This window comes from Erpetoichthys calabaricus, chromosome 10 (genome assembly GCF_900747795.2).
Source record: "Erpetoichthys calabaricus chromosome 10, fErpCal1.3, whole genome shotgun sequence".
Lineage (NCBI taxonomy): Eukaryota > Metazoa > Chordata > Cladistia > Polypteriformes > Polypteridae > Erpetoichthys > Erpetoichthys calabaricus.
The window spans coordinates 22,292,264-22,306,363 of record NC_041403.2 but is presented as its reverse complement, the minus strand read 5'-3'; the positions used below and the strand labels follow the sequence as shown (position 1 = coordinate 22,306,363).

General features: G+C 38.3%; 1 protein-coding gene across 1 annotated transcript in view; it reads left to right on the top strand.

Annotated features, from left to right (window-relative positions):
- Positions 1–515: 515 nt before the first annotated feature.
- The window catches only part of LOC114658895 (regulator of G-protein signaling 5-like), a 108,168-nt gene continuing 94,583 nt past the window's right edge, over positions 516–14,100 (top strand). Inside the window, exon 1 of the mRNA XM_028811004.2 lies at positions 516–679. Coding sequence (XP_028666837.1) covers positions 636–679 — 44 coding nt within the window. The 5' untranslated portion in view covers positions 516–635. The remainder of the gene's footprint in view (positions 680–14,100) is intronic.

Here is a 14,100-nt window from a genome sequence, read left to right as displayed (position 1 = left end):
GATTGATGGTATCAAATGCGGCACTCAGATCTAAAACAAGATTAAACACAGACAAACAAACAAATAAACACATAAAATTATTGTAAAACTTACACATGTGAGTAACAAAAGTTATCACAGTGCTACACTTTCACCCAAAAATTCACTCTGAATGTTCAGATTGAGGGTGAAGTTTCTCTGTTCGTAAACAGCAGTTTATATTAGAAGGGGGCAGGTGCTCCCCTTCTCCCTAAGGAATAATAAAATAGTTTGCTTTTCTTTAAATTTGTACCACTGCTTGTAAAATCCTGATAACCGCAGTACATACAGCAACTCCTGACACATGACGGATGCACTTCAGTTCCGAGATCACTGTTAGTCTTTTGGAAGAAAGTCATGCAGAAGCCGGGAGTGCTGGAGTGGAGCCAGGATGATGTCAGCAACCCGTTGCCAGCAGACCCCCTTCCTCCCTAAAGCTTTTGGCTGTTATCATAGGGGCCATCTGATTGGCTGAGCAATTTGGTCCAGCGGGCAGGCTCTATATAACACCAAGTGCTGAAAGGCAGAGCCTTAAAGTGGTCTTGAGTGAAAAGGAAAACATCAACTGCGGACAGACGCTAACTGCTTAGCAGAGGAACGACTTTGGCTTCCCAACCATGTGCAAAGGATTAGCAGCCTTACCCCAGACATGCCTGGAGAGGTGAGAAAGAAAGAGAATCAAATGAAATCTGTGGAATTTACCTTTCAAGTTAATTTTGGATGGGTTGTGAAACCACTAAAGAGAATTTAGCTGTCATGTTGGCTTTCAAAAGCTGTAAAATCTTTTCAGATTTGGAATGTCATACACTGACCGACAATTTTAATTCTTAACAATTATTCGGGTGGCTTACAAAATCTGAGATGCGATTGGTTACATTTGGAACACAGGCATGTGAAGTGACTTGCTCAGGGTCACACAGTAAATGAAAAGGGGCATATACTGAAATGCAGGGATTTGTGGAATGGTAGACCACACCATTAAATGCCGGCTTGGAGTTGTATTGTGGCATAGTGGTTAGCGTTGCATGTGTGCACTTTGAAAGATTTCCCCATGCCTGTGTCGCTTTTCCTTTCGGTATGCCAGTTTTCTTGCAAGATCCTTTCAGGGGTGGCAAGGTGGTGCAGTGGTTAGTGCTGCCACCCCAATGGATGCAGTGTTCTGCGACCAAATCCTGTGCCCCATCGTTGGTTATCTAGGGACTGCACGTCCTACCCATGTCTGTATGGGCTTTCATCTGGGTACTCTGCATTACCTCCATTCTAGTTAGGGAAATGGGCAGCTCTGAAGTGTGGGAGAGTGTGCCCCGTAATGTACCAGCTGTCTCCTGCCTTGCACCAGAACTCGCCAGGATGGATGCTGGTTTAGTTATGTATGTGAATGTCCTGCTGTACTGTACATGGGAACTCAATTAAAAAAATGAAACTGAAGATAGAATTCAGATGACGGAATACTTGGTGTTTAGGTAGGACTTTAATAACTCCAATATGAAGACTTTGGTGACACTTTAGTTTAGGGACTGCAGAAATACAACCATTACTCATTTACTGTTACGTAACAAGATTTTAACAAACACTTCTTGGGGTCTTCATAACACTTATAAAACATCAGTAGATAAATAATCCACCTTGGTGCTGTGTGGCATATTGTCATGATGGTAAACTTAGTTGTTAATATGAAGGATTCACAGGTTTTATACTAAATATGGAATATCAAGAGAAATGTGTCTCAGTGAAGCCACCTCAGTCCACTACAAAGTGACATTTTGTTAGTCGGTCACTTCACAGAGATGAATAAACACTTTATTGATGTTTTGTAAGTGTTATGAAGACCCCAAGGAGTGTTTGTTAAGGTGTTCTTAATAGTAAATGCATACCTAAACTAAAGTGCATTTAAGACATTTTATCCTAAAAGTGCAAAATAGGCTATTTGTCTGTTTCCTCACTAAAGTAAGTTTTGCCAACACTTTACTGGTTTAGTTATTGACACTGTGTGAAAAATATTCTTGGCAAAAAACCCACATGACTTGAAAAGAGCACTTCGTAAAATATTATGTTATGTTTCAAACATTTTTTTAGCTTAGTATGCTTCACTAACTTGAGTTTTAATACCTGATTGGCCAACATAGCAAGTTGCCAGTCCTTCTTGTTTTTCTTTTGACTGTCCCAATTGAAATTCAGGGCACAGGATGCCTTAACATGGGGTGTTCAAACTCAAATCTGAAACCTTGGACCTTTTTAATACGGCCCGCTTCATCATGGCTCAAAACACTGCAAAACCATTTAAGTAACTCATAACTATTCCGCACAAATAGTCAATGTCAAACAGTCGTAAAGAAATACTTTTACTACTTAAAGAATATAACAAACTATAGGTCACCTCTGATACAAGAACATACACATTTGATAAATAACAATAGTAAATATAATAGACTCTCTGCGCTCAAAAAGCTAAACAAGACAAAGTCCATGTGCATAGAGTCCCAACTCAAAATCCCAGAGTTAGAGGTGTAATCAGGGCGTTGGAGTCGGGATTCGGAAAAAATGATTGGGTTACTGGAATCAGACTCGGTAAAAATGTATGCTGAATGTAAATTGTAATATAACATGTTAGAATTTCCACTTTCACATATACTGATTTGATGAAACTGTTTTTTCATCTAGACCAGGGGTGGGCAGATTCAGTCCTGGAGGGCCGCAGTGGTTGCAGGTTTTTGTTCCAATCCAGTTGCTTAATTAAAAACCAATCCTTGTCAATTATTTAATTGCATGGCTTGTTAGTGCTTTAACTCTGCCATGTCCGGTCATTTTCACATCCTAGATTTATTTTCCTTTCTAAGGATATCATCCAAATGATTTGAAGTCTAAAACAGATGAGTAATTCTCAGTGCTTCACTTTTTTCTCTTCACTTTCCTTCCAAGTATTTAATTAAACCAAATAGTGCATGATAAATACATACAGGTGTAAATGAAAACAAGCTAAATGGAGAAATGCTGGTCTCTTTTGTCATTTGCATGGTATTGCTAATTAGGAGCAATTAAAAACCAAGAATACAGCTGTTTAAGACTAAAATAAGCAATAAGGGTTCAAAATCTTAACGAGCGAGACAACTAAAGTGAAGCTGAAGTGTGAAGTGAAAATGACCGGACATGGCAGAGTTAAAGCACTAACAAGCCATGCAATTAAATAATTGACAAGGATTGGTTTTTAATTAAGCAATTGGGTTGGAGCAAAAACCTGCAGCCACTGCGGCCCTCCAGGAATGAATCTGCCCACCCCTGATCTAGACCTTTGATAAAAATATGATATTTTTAATTTTGTAAGGTTAGTTTTATGTTGGGCGGCATGGTGGCGCAGTGATAGCGCTGCTGTCTCGCAGTAAGGAGACCTGGGTTTGCTTCCCGGGTCCTCCCTGCGCGGAGTTTGCATGTTCTCCTCGTGTCTGCGTGGGATTCCTCCCACAGTCCAAAGGCATGCAGGTGAGGTGGACTGGCGCTTCTAAATTGTCCCTAGTGTGTGCTTGGTGTGTGTTGGCACCATGCCCGGGATTGGTTCCTGCCTTGCACCCTGTGCTGGCTGGGATTGGCTCCAGCAGACCCCCGTGACCCTGTGTTCGGATTCAGCTGGTTGGAAAATGGATGGATGGGTGGATAGTTTTATGTTAATATTACTCAGTGTTTGTAAGCCACAACAACATTGCTAAAGCTTTTAAACACAAACTTTAACAGGTTAAGATGCTAAAAAGTAGCACCTGATAGTTCACGCAGGCAGTGATGAAAATGCCTTGTAATGTATGTTGTGTGCTTTCAATCAACACACTAAATACAGGAGTCTAATTACAAACAGAGGAGTCAGAGTTGGCGGTACCAGAAATTGAGGAGTCAAAGTCAGTGGTACCAGAAATCGGGGAGTTGGAGGTTTTGTATACCAACTCCATAGTCCTGGGTGTAATGTCCACTTTCAAATATACTGTAAAATACTGTGTAATAGCTAATAACATTCCGTCTGGAGTAATAGAAATGAGGTGGAACAGGGCAGTAGAACAAAGTGAATGGTGTTGTTAAATGAGGAGACGTAATCGCTGTAGCAGTTCAAGAACTGAGCAATCAAGTGACACCTCTGAGATTCAGTAATAATGAAACGTGCAGGGCAGATAAACTAAAACAGTGAATACAGTAACAGACTTTACCGACAACTGTGGTGCAACAGACGGGATGTACAGATCACAGGCTAAGTAAGAAATCAACTAATTCTGACAATGTGACAGTGACTAGTCAGAACGTGAGCATCTTAGCAGGATGCCAATGATGTGACAGTCTTATGAAGGAGATTGTGCTCACTTTTAAAGCTGCACAGGGGTCAGAGCTCTCACCGCCCTTCAGTGCTGACACCACCTAACAATTCTTTTAGTTTTATTCTGCTCACTTGATTGTTGTATGAGGACAGAAAATGTGTCTGCATCCCCATTTGTGTTAAACATGGTCAGAGTCCATCTCTGACCGACTCTGAATGTAATCTGTGTGCTCCGTCACCAGCGCATACACACCTGTTATTTTAATTTAGGGAAGTGCCATCCGATCGTGACGCATGTTGATGCAGGTGTAAACGCTGCTTGAGCTACAAACTGTCACAGCTGTGCCAACTACATCCCTCTCTGAACTTGAGATAGATAGATAGATAGATAGATAGATAGATAGATAGATAGATAGATAGATAGATAGATAGATAGATAGATAGATAGATAGATAGATAGATAGATAGATTATAATTATAAAAATATATCTATATCTAATATATATGAGTATATATAAATTAGATTGGATAAACTTTATTAATCCCATGAGGAAAGTATACAGACTCACAAGACAAATAATACATATAATGAATAAATGTATACAGTATTGTGCAGAAATTTCAAAATGGGAGCATACAAATAATGGTTCATTAATAGCACTCTTTGCTTCTTTACTGGGTTGTATGGTTCTTTGTAGAACTATTGCTTGACAAAGTACAATTTCATTCTAGGAAGATTGCTTTGTGCTTTGAAAACGTTCCTAAAAAAGTTACTCAAATCTTTAATGTTTGGCAGGCTACCCAGCAATGCATGAAGTAAGAGTTCTTTTAAAACCATGAGCCACTGGTATTTCACAAATCCTTTACTCTCTATTCAGGGTTATTTACTGCAAGGAGCTTGTTTTGGATCTACAGTAAATAAATAAATGGTTCTTTCATATACGGGATCTCCTCGAAAATCATTATTAGCTCAGGTTTCGTCTTGTTGTAAGCCTCACCCAGATAGCAGGATCTTGCTAATAAAATTCTGAAAGACGGCAGCTGCACGGGCTGCACGGTCCCTGCGTTATTTATAGGAAGCAATAAAGTTTTGTAGCGGAGAAAGCGCTACAGCAGACGCGACTGGAGCAATGAAGTTTCTCTATCGTTGTTTTTCCGACAGTTTTATGACTGTTTGATGACGGTGCGTAACAGTAAAAGATTAGTACATGGTGAGAGCTCTTGCCAAAAAAGAGTATTGCATACTTGAATTAAGCTGTTAAAAGGTTAATGTTATTACTTTTCAGGTCATGGTAACTGTACTATTATTACTTATTTTTCAAAAGGCGTACCTTATATTACTCCTGACACGGAAAGGTATTCGCGGTATATCAGTAACGTGCTATCCTTACCCCACGCCGATGCTACCAAATTTTGTGCCCGGGTCCAGCTTATTAGTGCGCCAATGGAATGTTCGGTAGCTAAACCGTGCGGTTGGGTTCACCCAAAGGCCGACAACCTGCACCCCAATATCTGCGCCCTATTCGCTTTAATAGTGACGCCGGCTCAGCTCCCACCTCTGGTTGTTATCAGCGTAGCTGAAAGACGCACGGGGTGGGGGATGGGGTGGGGGGGTTATTAAATTCCATCGCCATATAATCGCCAAATGGCCGTTGAACTGCTGTCACTTACCTCAGGGCAGACACACAAATGCACCACTGCCGGCAATCGTCGCAGCAATCAAAGCGCTCGCAGTAACTGTTGTTGTGTCGTGGTAAACGTGTACGGCATTTTATTAATTAATAAGAAAGGGAAAAAGATAATGCTAATGTGTCTATAATCTATTTAATCTTACAAAACAAAAAATGCTTTTGCATTTGGTTCAGCTTTACCTGTGTGAGAAATGAGAAATTTTAATTTGGCGAAGTTAGCATACAGATCCCAGGTCAAAACTGACGAAATATTGCATTGTCAACGGAGATCAATATGTATGCAAAGTTTGAAGGAAACCAGTTCGGTAAAAGTGGGTAAAAATTGATTGCAAAATTTGACCCAGACACAGAGAGAGAGCAAGTTGAATAAAATCATGTAATAACAAATACTTTTTGAACTTCTTCAAATTGTTATATATATATACACAATCAAAATCTAAAACCCACCAATAATATTAATTTGCAGCACTACTTCCTCAATGGCAACAATAAATAGTGGAAACCTGAACAAGTAGCATTTACAATAATCTGGTGCTACCAAGTGAGGGATTTACTGCCCTTGCACTGCAAGAGGTTAACCCATTTAGGGCCACTATGGGAACTTTGTTAAGGAGCTCCTTGTAGCAGCTTCCACATTGGGTCACTTGGTATTTGTTTGGGTTTTCCCACACCCACACTGCCCATAGTCTGTCCACATGGGGCCACTGTGCACATGTCTGCTGGGTAGAAAAGCTGCAGTGGAATGCTTTTTGGGAATAAAGTCTAATTTTATATTATAATACAATACATATTGAAATACAGTATAATTTTACATTGAATAGCTACCTATCTTTTATATAGTGCCTTACATATCTATCTATCTATCTATCTATCTATCTATCTATCTATCTATCTATCTATCTATCTATCTATCTATCTATCTATCTATCTATTATATAGTGTCTTTCTTACTATCTATTGTGACCATTAGGAGGCATTGCATCCAGACACAACCACTACAACACAAGTCCCTGTAAAATAAAAAAAAAAGTTTTATTTGCACAAATACTGTATGTCGGCTTTGACAGTAATATAAACACAACATAATTCTTCACCTTAGATGCATGGGCAAAATCTGTATCCATTTTAAATTAAACCAACAGCACAATAAAGTGTGCAGAAAGTGAGTGTGCTTTTATGCTTTTTCTCTCTCTCTCTCCTCCTTCCTCTCCTCCTTTGTCCCTCTTCCACCCGACTCCAACTCACCTGGATCAGGTCGAGCAGCTTCTTATATCTTGAACCCGGGAGAATGAAGCCCCACAAAGTAGGGATTAGTGAGAAGGAAGTCAAATGGAAGCCCAAAAAACTAGAGATTATTAACCCCGCCTGTTCCCCTGGCGGCCCCCATGGGACCCACAGGAATACAAGTCCAAGCATGCCTCACGAGTATCTCTGTGGGAATTCTGCCATCTAGCATATTGGGGGAAACTGTAGTCCTGACAAGACCCGACCCATACTAAACCCGTCCTTCCATAATACTAATCAACTGGCACGGTATTATTTTTTGGTCCAACCCTGTCTGCCACCCTTCTGGTTATGGTTAGGAGCACTCTTTCACTCTTTTTGCGCATTGGCCACCTGGACCTTCTGACCAGGTAAGGGAAGGGAATCCATCTTGAAAGAGATACCAGTTCCTGTATGCCATCCTTTCACATCCATCTATCTATCTATCTATCTATGTAATCCTGCCTACTATACTAAAATTAATATCTATGTATAATATAGTGCCTTCCATATCTATCTATCTATCTATCTATCTATCTATCTATCTATCTATCTATCTATCTATCTATCTATCTATCTATCTATCTAATCTTGCCTACTATTCTAAAATTAATATCTATGTATAATATAGTGCCTTCCATTTCTATCTATCTATCTATCTATCTATCTATCTATCTATCTATCTATCTATCTATGTAATCCTGCCTACTATACTAAAATTAATATCTATGTATAATATAGTGCCTTCCATTTCTATCTATCTATCTATCTATCTATCTATCTATCTATCTATCTATCTATCTATCTATCTATCTATCTATGTAATCCTGCCTACTATACTAAAATTAATATCTATGTACAGTATAATATAGTGCCTTCCATTTCTATCTATCTATCTATCTATCTATCTATCTATCTATCTATCTATCTATCTATCTATCTATCTATCTAATCTTGCCTACTATACTAAAATTAATATCTATGTATAATATAGTGCCTTCCATTTCTATCTATCTATCTATCTATCTATCTATCTATCTATCTATCTATCTATCTATCTATCTATCTATCTATCTAATCCTGCCTACTATACTAAAATTAATATCTATGTATAATATAGTGCCTTCCATTTCTATCTATCTATCTATCTATCTATCTATCTATCTATCTATCTATGTAATCCTGCCTACTATACTAAAATTAATATCTATGTACAGTATAATATAGTGCCTTCCATTTCTATCTATCTATCTATCTATCTATCTATCTATCTATCTATCTATCTATCTATCTATCTATCTATCTATCTATCTATCATATGTGACAACCCCTTGTAGGACATTTCTATTCCTATTCCTAGGTGTGTTGCAGTTTCACTTTTTTTCTAAGTAAGTGACGTTTACCTTTTTCCTTAGCAGTTTCTTTTACTTAAACAGATAGAATGCGGTGAGCTTCAGGCTAAAACTGCATTTGATGTTAATTCTTTTTTTATTAATATTATATTATATAACTTGATTTACAATAACAAAACCTTTTCTTCTATATAGTGTCTTTTCTAGCAGGCCTTTAAACAGTTACTTGTAAATAGAAATGGGTCGAGTGTCTTTGGACAGACTCACTCACTCACTCACACACACATTCATGTGTCCAGTAGCTCTCAGACCGGGGGCCGGAGGGGCTGCCTAAAAGTTATCAACGCAGTAGCTGAGTGTAAGAGACTTTAACAGGTTGGCACCGGCCAAAGTGGAAATCGATACAATTACTGCACAGCTTTGAAAAACAAAAAAAAAAAAAACAGCAAAACTACCACAGGAGTTTAAGATAATAAATAGCCTGCCAAGCATCACACTGGGGATTCATGTGAAGGCCGCTTCCGAAGGCACAGATGGAAAATGAACTGTAGGGCAGATAAACCAAGGACTGTAATGAACCTTTAATCCATTTTAGAACACAAGAGCAGGTTACTGAATTTAAAAAAAAATGCTGGAAACTTGTAGCCGATTTTCTTTATCCAAGCCAAAATAGCACTGTGGTGGAGACAAAGAAAACTCCGAAAAGAACAAAAATCCAATTTTAATAAAATTCATAATACTCCATCAAGAAGACATCCCTTATTTCCCAAGTTGGCTTCTTCTTGAAAAAAAGTTTACAGTCACTCAGGAAATGAATGTGCAGCAAGTCAGAAACGTTTTTAATCAGCAGTCTCAAAAAATGCTGAGGACCTTCGGGACAAAAAAAAAACAAACCATTCAGCTTTCATAAGACCCAAGTGGCAGCAACACCAGAGCATGACATTCAGATCAGTTCAGAGGAATCCTGATGAGCTCCTTACTCTAAATTAATAAAAGGTAAATAAATACGCGTAAAGAATTATACAAAATGGTTTGGACAGTAAGGTTGCTTAACCTATTTACTAGTTAAATGTGTTATATGCAGTAAAGTAAGCCTGAGTTTAATGAAGGTACGTTGGACTCAGGGACGTGCTGTCAAGGGAGGCAGGTGAGGCTGTCATCATGAAAATTTTAAAAAATGAATAATGATAATATAAAATAAATGTTTCCACTGGTCTATGCTATAAATTTGTTTTCTGTATGATTCCAATAATTTTGATCATTTTTATAGTCACAATCACTGAATTGGCTCATTTACTGTTCAAACAGAAGGGAGAAATATGAGGTGTGGTAGCGACAAGTCTCTCCTCCCCTCGGACTGCGCTCTCCCTCACACTCGGGGTTGATGCCTGTAATTGTCGTGTGCCTGTCGCTGTCTCTCTGTATGTCGCCAATATAAGGTTTGCCACACGTCTGTTATACACCCTAACTTTCCACAGTCTGGCTACTATCTTTAATGAATGTGTGTGACATATTTAGTCTTTCTGATCGGTCATAAAACCGCAGTGAAAAGGCACGAGGTGAGGCAGACAGTACCGTGCTGCCCTGAAGGGGGGCGCATGTGAGCCCAACAGGTGCTCTTGTTGCTGTTCTTCTACGTAGAGGCGCCAATAAGTTAGCGATATCAGAAAGTCAACTGCACTGCAGCGGTCTCTTTAATTTTATTTTTTGTTCCGACTGACTGCCAAAATGGAAAATTAAGATTTTTAAAACTAAAGGAAAATAAGGAGGACTTTTACAAGAAAGTGACAGACTTTTTTGGAGAAGGATTGGCACATGGGCTTCATTTACAAATAAAGGTAAGACTATAAACGGTTTTCAGTTTTATAAAAAATGGGATCAGACTAAGTAAAAAACAATCCAATATTTGAAAAATAAATTTTGACCTTAAATAAAATATTCTTTTGTTTTTCTTGTTATCCTTTTGTTGAACTGTACAGTATGTATTAAAATTGATTTAAGCATCAGAGTTAAAAGCTTTTAAAAACAAATAAATATTTCAAAATTGAAAACGTTTTTTTTTTTTGTACACCTCTCTATATTTTCGTTTGTATTGAATGAGTATGAATTGTGGAATTGTAATGGCAAATTTAGAACACATGGATAGTGCAGATCAAACTGCTCTCTCCCCTCTCTCTTGCCGCTATTAATTTTACATCTTTTCTTAGCCAAATATGTGCCTTGCCTTGGTGTGTGTAAAGAATGCTGATGAAATATGAAACATAACCAGTAGTCAATGTGCATGCTGCCAATTGAATTGTGAATAAGCGACTCTTTTGAGTTCATATTTGTAACTCTGACGCTGAAAGAGTCTGTGTCTCACCAGCCATGAACCTCACCACACGTCACTGGTTGGACTCCGACAGCATTCAGACCCCTTCAACTTTTTACAAGTTTTATTATGTTGCAGCTTTGTGCTACAATCATTTAAATTCAAGGAATTCTCAGTACCCCAGAATGCAAAGCGGACATAGGATTTTTGAAGTTTTTGCCAATTTTTTAAGTGTTCAGACCCTGTTGGCAGCCACTCCAGCCTTCAGTCTTATTGGGTCCGACACGATAAGCTCCGTACATTTGGACTTGGGCCATTCTGCTATTCTTCTCTGCAGATCCTCTCAAGGTCTTTGAAGTTGAATGGAGACCGTAGGTGGACAGCTATTTTCAGGTTTCTCCAGAGATGTTCCATTGGGTTCAAGTCCTGCCTCTGGCTGGGCCACTCAGGGACATTACCCGAAAATGTCCCTAGGCCACTTCTGTGTTGTCTTTGCTTTGTGCTTAGGGTCGTGGTCCTGGTCCTGTTAGAAGGGGGAAACTTGGGCCTAGTCTGAGGTCCACAGTACCCTGGAGCAGCTTTTCATTATGGATATCTCTGTACTTTGCTCCATTCACCTTTCCATCAACCCTGACTTGTCTCCAAGTCTCCAACACCACAGCATGGTAAAACCCAGCACCATGCTACACCATTGAAATGGTATTACGCAGGTGATGAGTAGGGCCTGGTTTCTTCCAGACATGACACTAATCTTGGTTTCATCAGACCAAAGAATCTTGATTCTCACAGTCTGAGAGTCTTTAAGTGATTTTCTTCCTGGAAATTTCTCCCATTTTCACACAGCTTCTCTGGAGCCCAGTCAGAGTGATCATCGGGTTCTTAGTTACCTCTTTGACCATCACCCGTCTTCCTCAATTGTACAGTTAAGTTGGGCGGAAAGAGGTGTGATTGTTCCAAACATATTTCATTTAAGAATTCTGGAGGCCACCATGCTCTTGGGAACTTTAAATGCTGCAGGAATTCTTTGTTGCTTCAACACAATCCTTCATCTAAGCTCTACAATCAGAGACAACCTCCTACAACCTCAAGGCTTGATCTTCAGTCCACTGTAAGAACCCTCTGTGGACAGGTGTGTGTCCTTCTTAATCAATCTAATTTAAATGACTTGACCCCAGGTGGGCTCCAGACAAGGTGTAGAAACATCTCAGCAATGACCAATACAACTGCCACACCTGAGTCAGATTTCAGGTGTCATGGCCAAGGGTCAGAATACTTGGGTCAATGGGATATTTCAGTTTTCTCGTTTTAAATACATTTGGGGAAATTTATAAAATCCTATCTTCATTTTGTCATTCTGGGGTATTGAGTTGAAGTATTGAGTGATGTGATCTGAATACTTTCCGAATCCACGATAGATAGATAGATAGATAGATAGATAGATAGATAGATAGATAGATAGATAGATAGATAGATAGATAGATAGATAGATAGATAGATAGATAGATAGATAGATAGATAGATAGATAGATATTCATTTTAGTATAGTAGGCAGGATTAGATAGATAGATAGATAGATAGATAGATAGATAGATAGATAGATAGATAGATAGATAGATAGATAGATAGATAGATAGATAGATAGATAGATAGATAGATAGATATTTTAGTATAGCAGGCAGGATTAGATAGATAGATAGATAGATAGATAGATAGATAGATAGATAGATAGATAGATAGATAGATAGATAGATAGATAGATAGATAGATAGATAGATAGATAGATAGATAGATAGATAGATAGATAGATAGATAGATAGATAGATAGATAGATAGATAGATATTCATATTAATATAGTAGGCAGGATTAGATAGATAGATAGATAGATAGATAGATAGATAGATAGATAGATAGATAGATAGATAGATAGATAGATAGATAGATAGATATTTATTTTAGTATAGTAGGCAGGATTAGATAGATAGATAGATAGATAGATAGATAGATAGATAGATAGATAGATAGATAGATAGATAGATAGATAGATAGATAGATAGATAGATAGATAGATAGATATTTATTTAGTATAGTAGGCAGGATTAGATAGATAGATAGATAGATAGATAGATAGATAGATAGATAGATAGATAGATAGATAGATAGATAGATAGATAGATAGATAGATAGATAGATAGATAGATAGATAGATAGATAGATAGATATGAATGACATTATCTATCTATCTATCTATCTGTGTATCTAACAGTTAGATATTTCATGTAAAATTAGACTTTATTCCCAAAGAGCATTCCACTGTAGCTTTTCTACCCAGCAGACATGTGCACAGTGGCCCCCTGTGGGCAGACTATGGGTGGTGTGGGTGTGGGAAAACCCAAACAAATACCAAACTGGCCCAATACGGAAGCTGTTATAAAGGGCCCCTTAACAAAGTTCCCATAAATTTAACCATAAATGTGTTGATTGCTGGCAGTGCAAGTGCTGTAAATCCCTCCTTGGCTCATGGATGGTTTGATAGAACTGCATCAATGTAATCACCACCCCTGTGGGTTCCTGCTTTTTATTTTTGTCGTAGCATATGTAATTCTGCAAGTTAGTATGTTGGTGGGATTTAGATTTTGACTGTAGATGTATTAATAGCAATCTGAATGACTACAAAAAGTATTATTTCGATACTGGTTGAAACTCCTCTCTCAGGCTTTGGTCTCATCACGTCTGGACTATTACAACTCTCTCAAGTGGTGGTCTAAGAATTTGTAAATTGAACCAATTGGACGCAGTTTCTATCCAAGACAGATGATGAGTGTCCAACTGGGAAAGCAGAAACAGTGTACAGTATATGTGTGTTAGTTTCACTGCCATTTGTACAGTTGCCCAGTGTGAGTGGGAGTCTACAGAGGAGAGGGCTCACTGATGGTCTAATTGTAGGAGTTGACCCTTTTCATTTGTAAGTAAATGGAGGCTAAGAGGTGACATGCTGAAAGTGTTTAATCTTCTGAAGGGAATGAGTGCAGTGAATCCCTGCTGCTATTTTAAAATGAGTTCTTCAACAAGAACAAGGAGACACAAATGGGAACTTGTTAAGGGTAAATTTCACACAAATTTGAGAAAGTTTTTCTTTGTGCAGTAAACCACAGACATGTGAACTGAGTTATCAA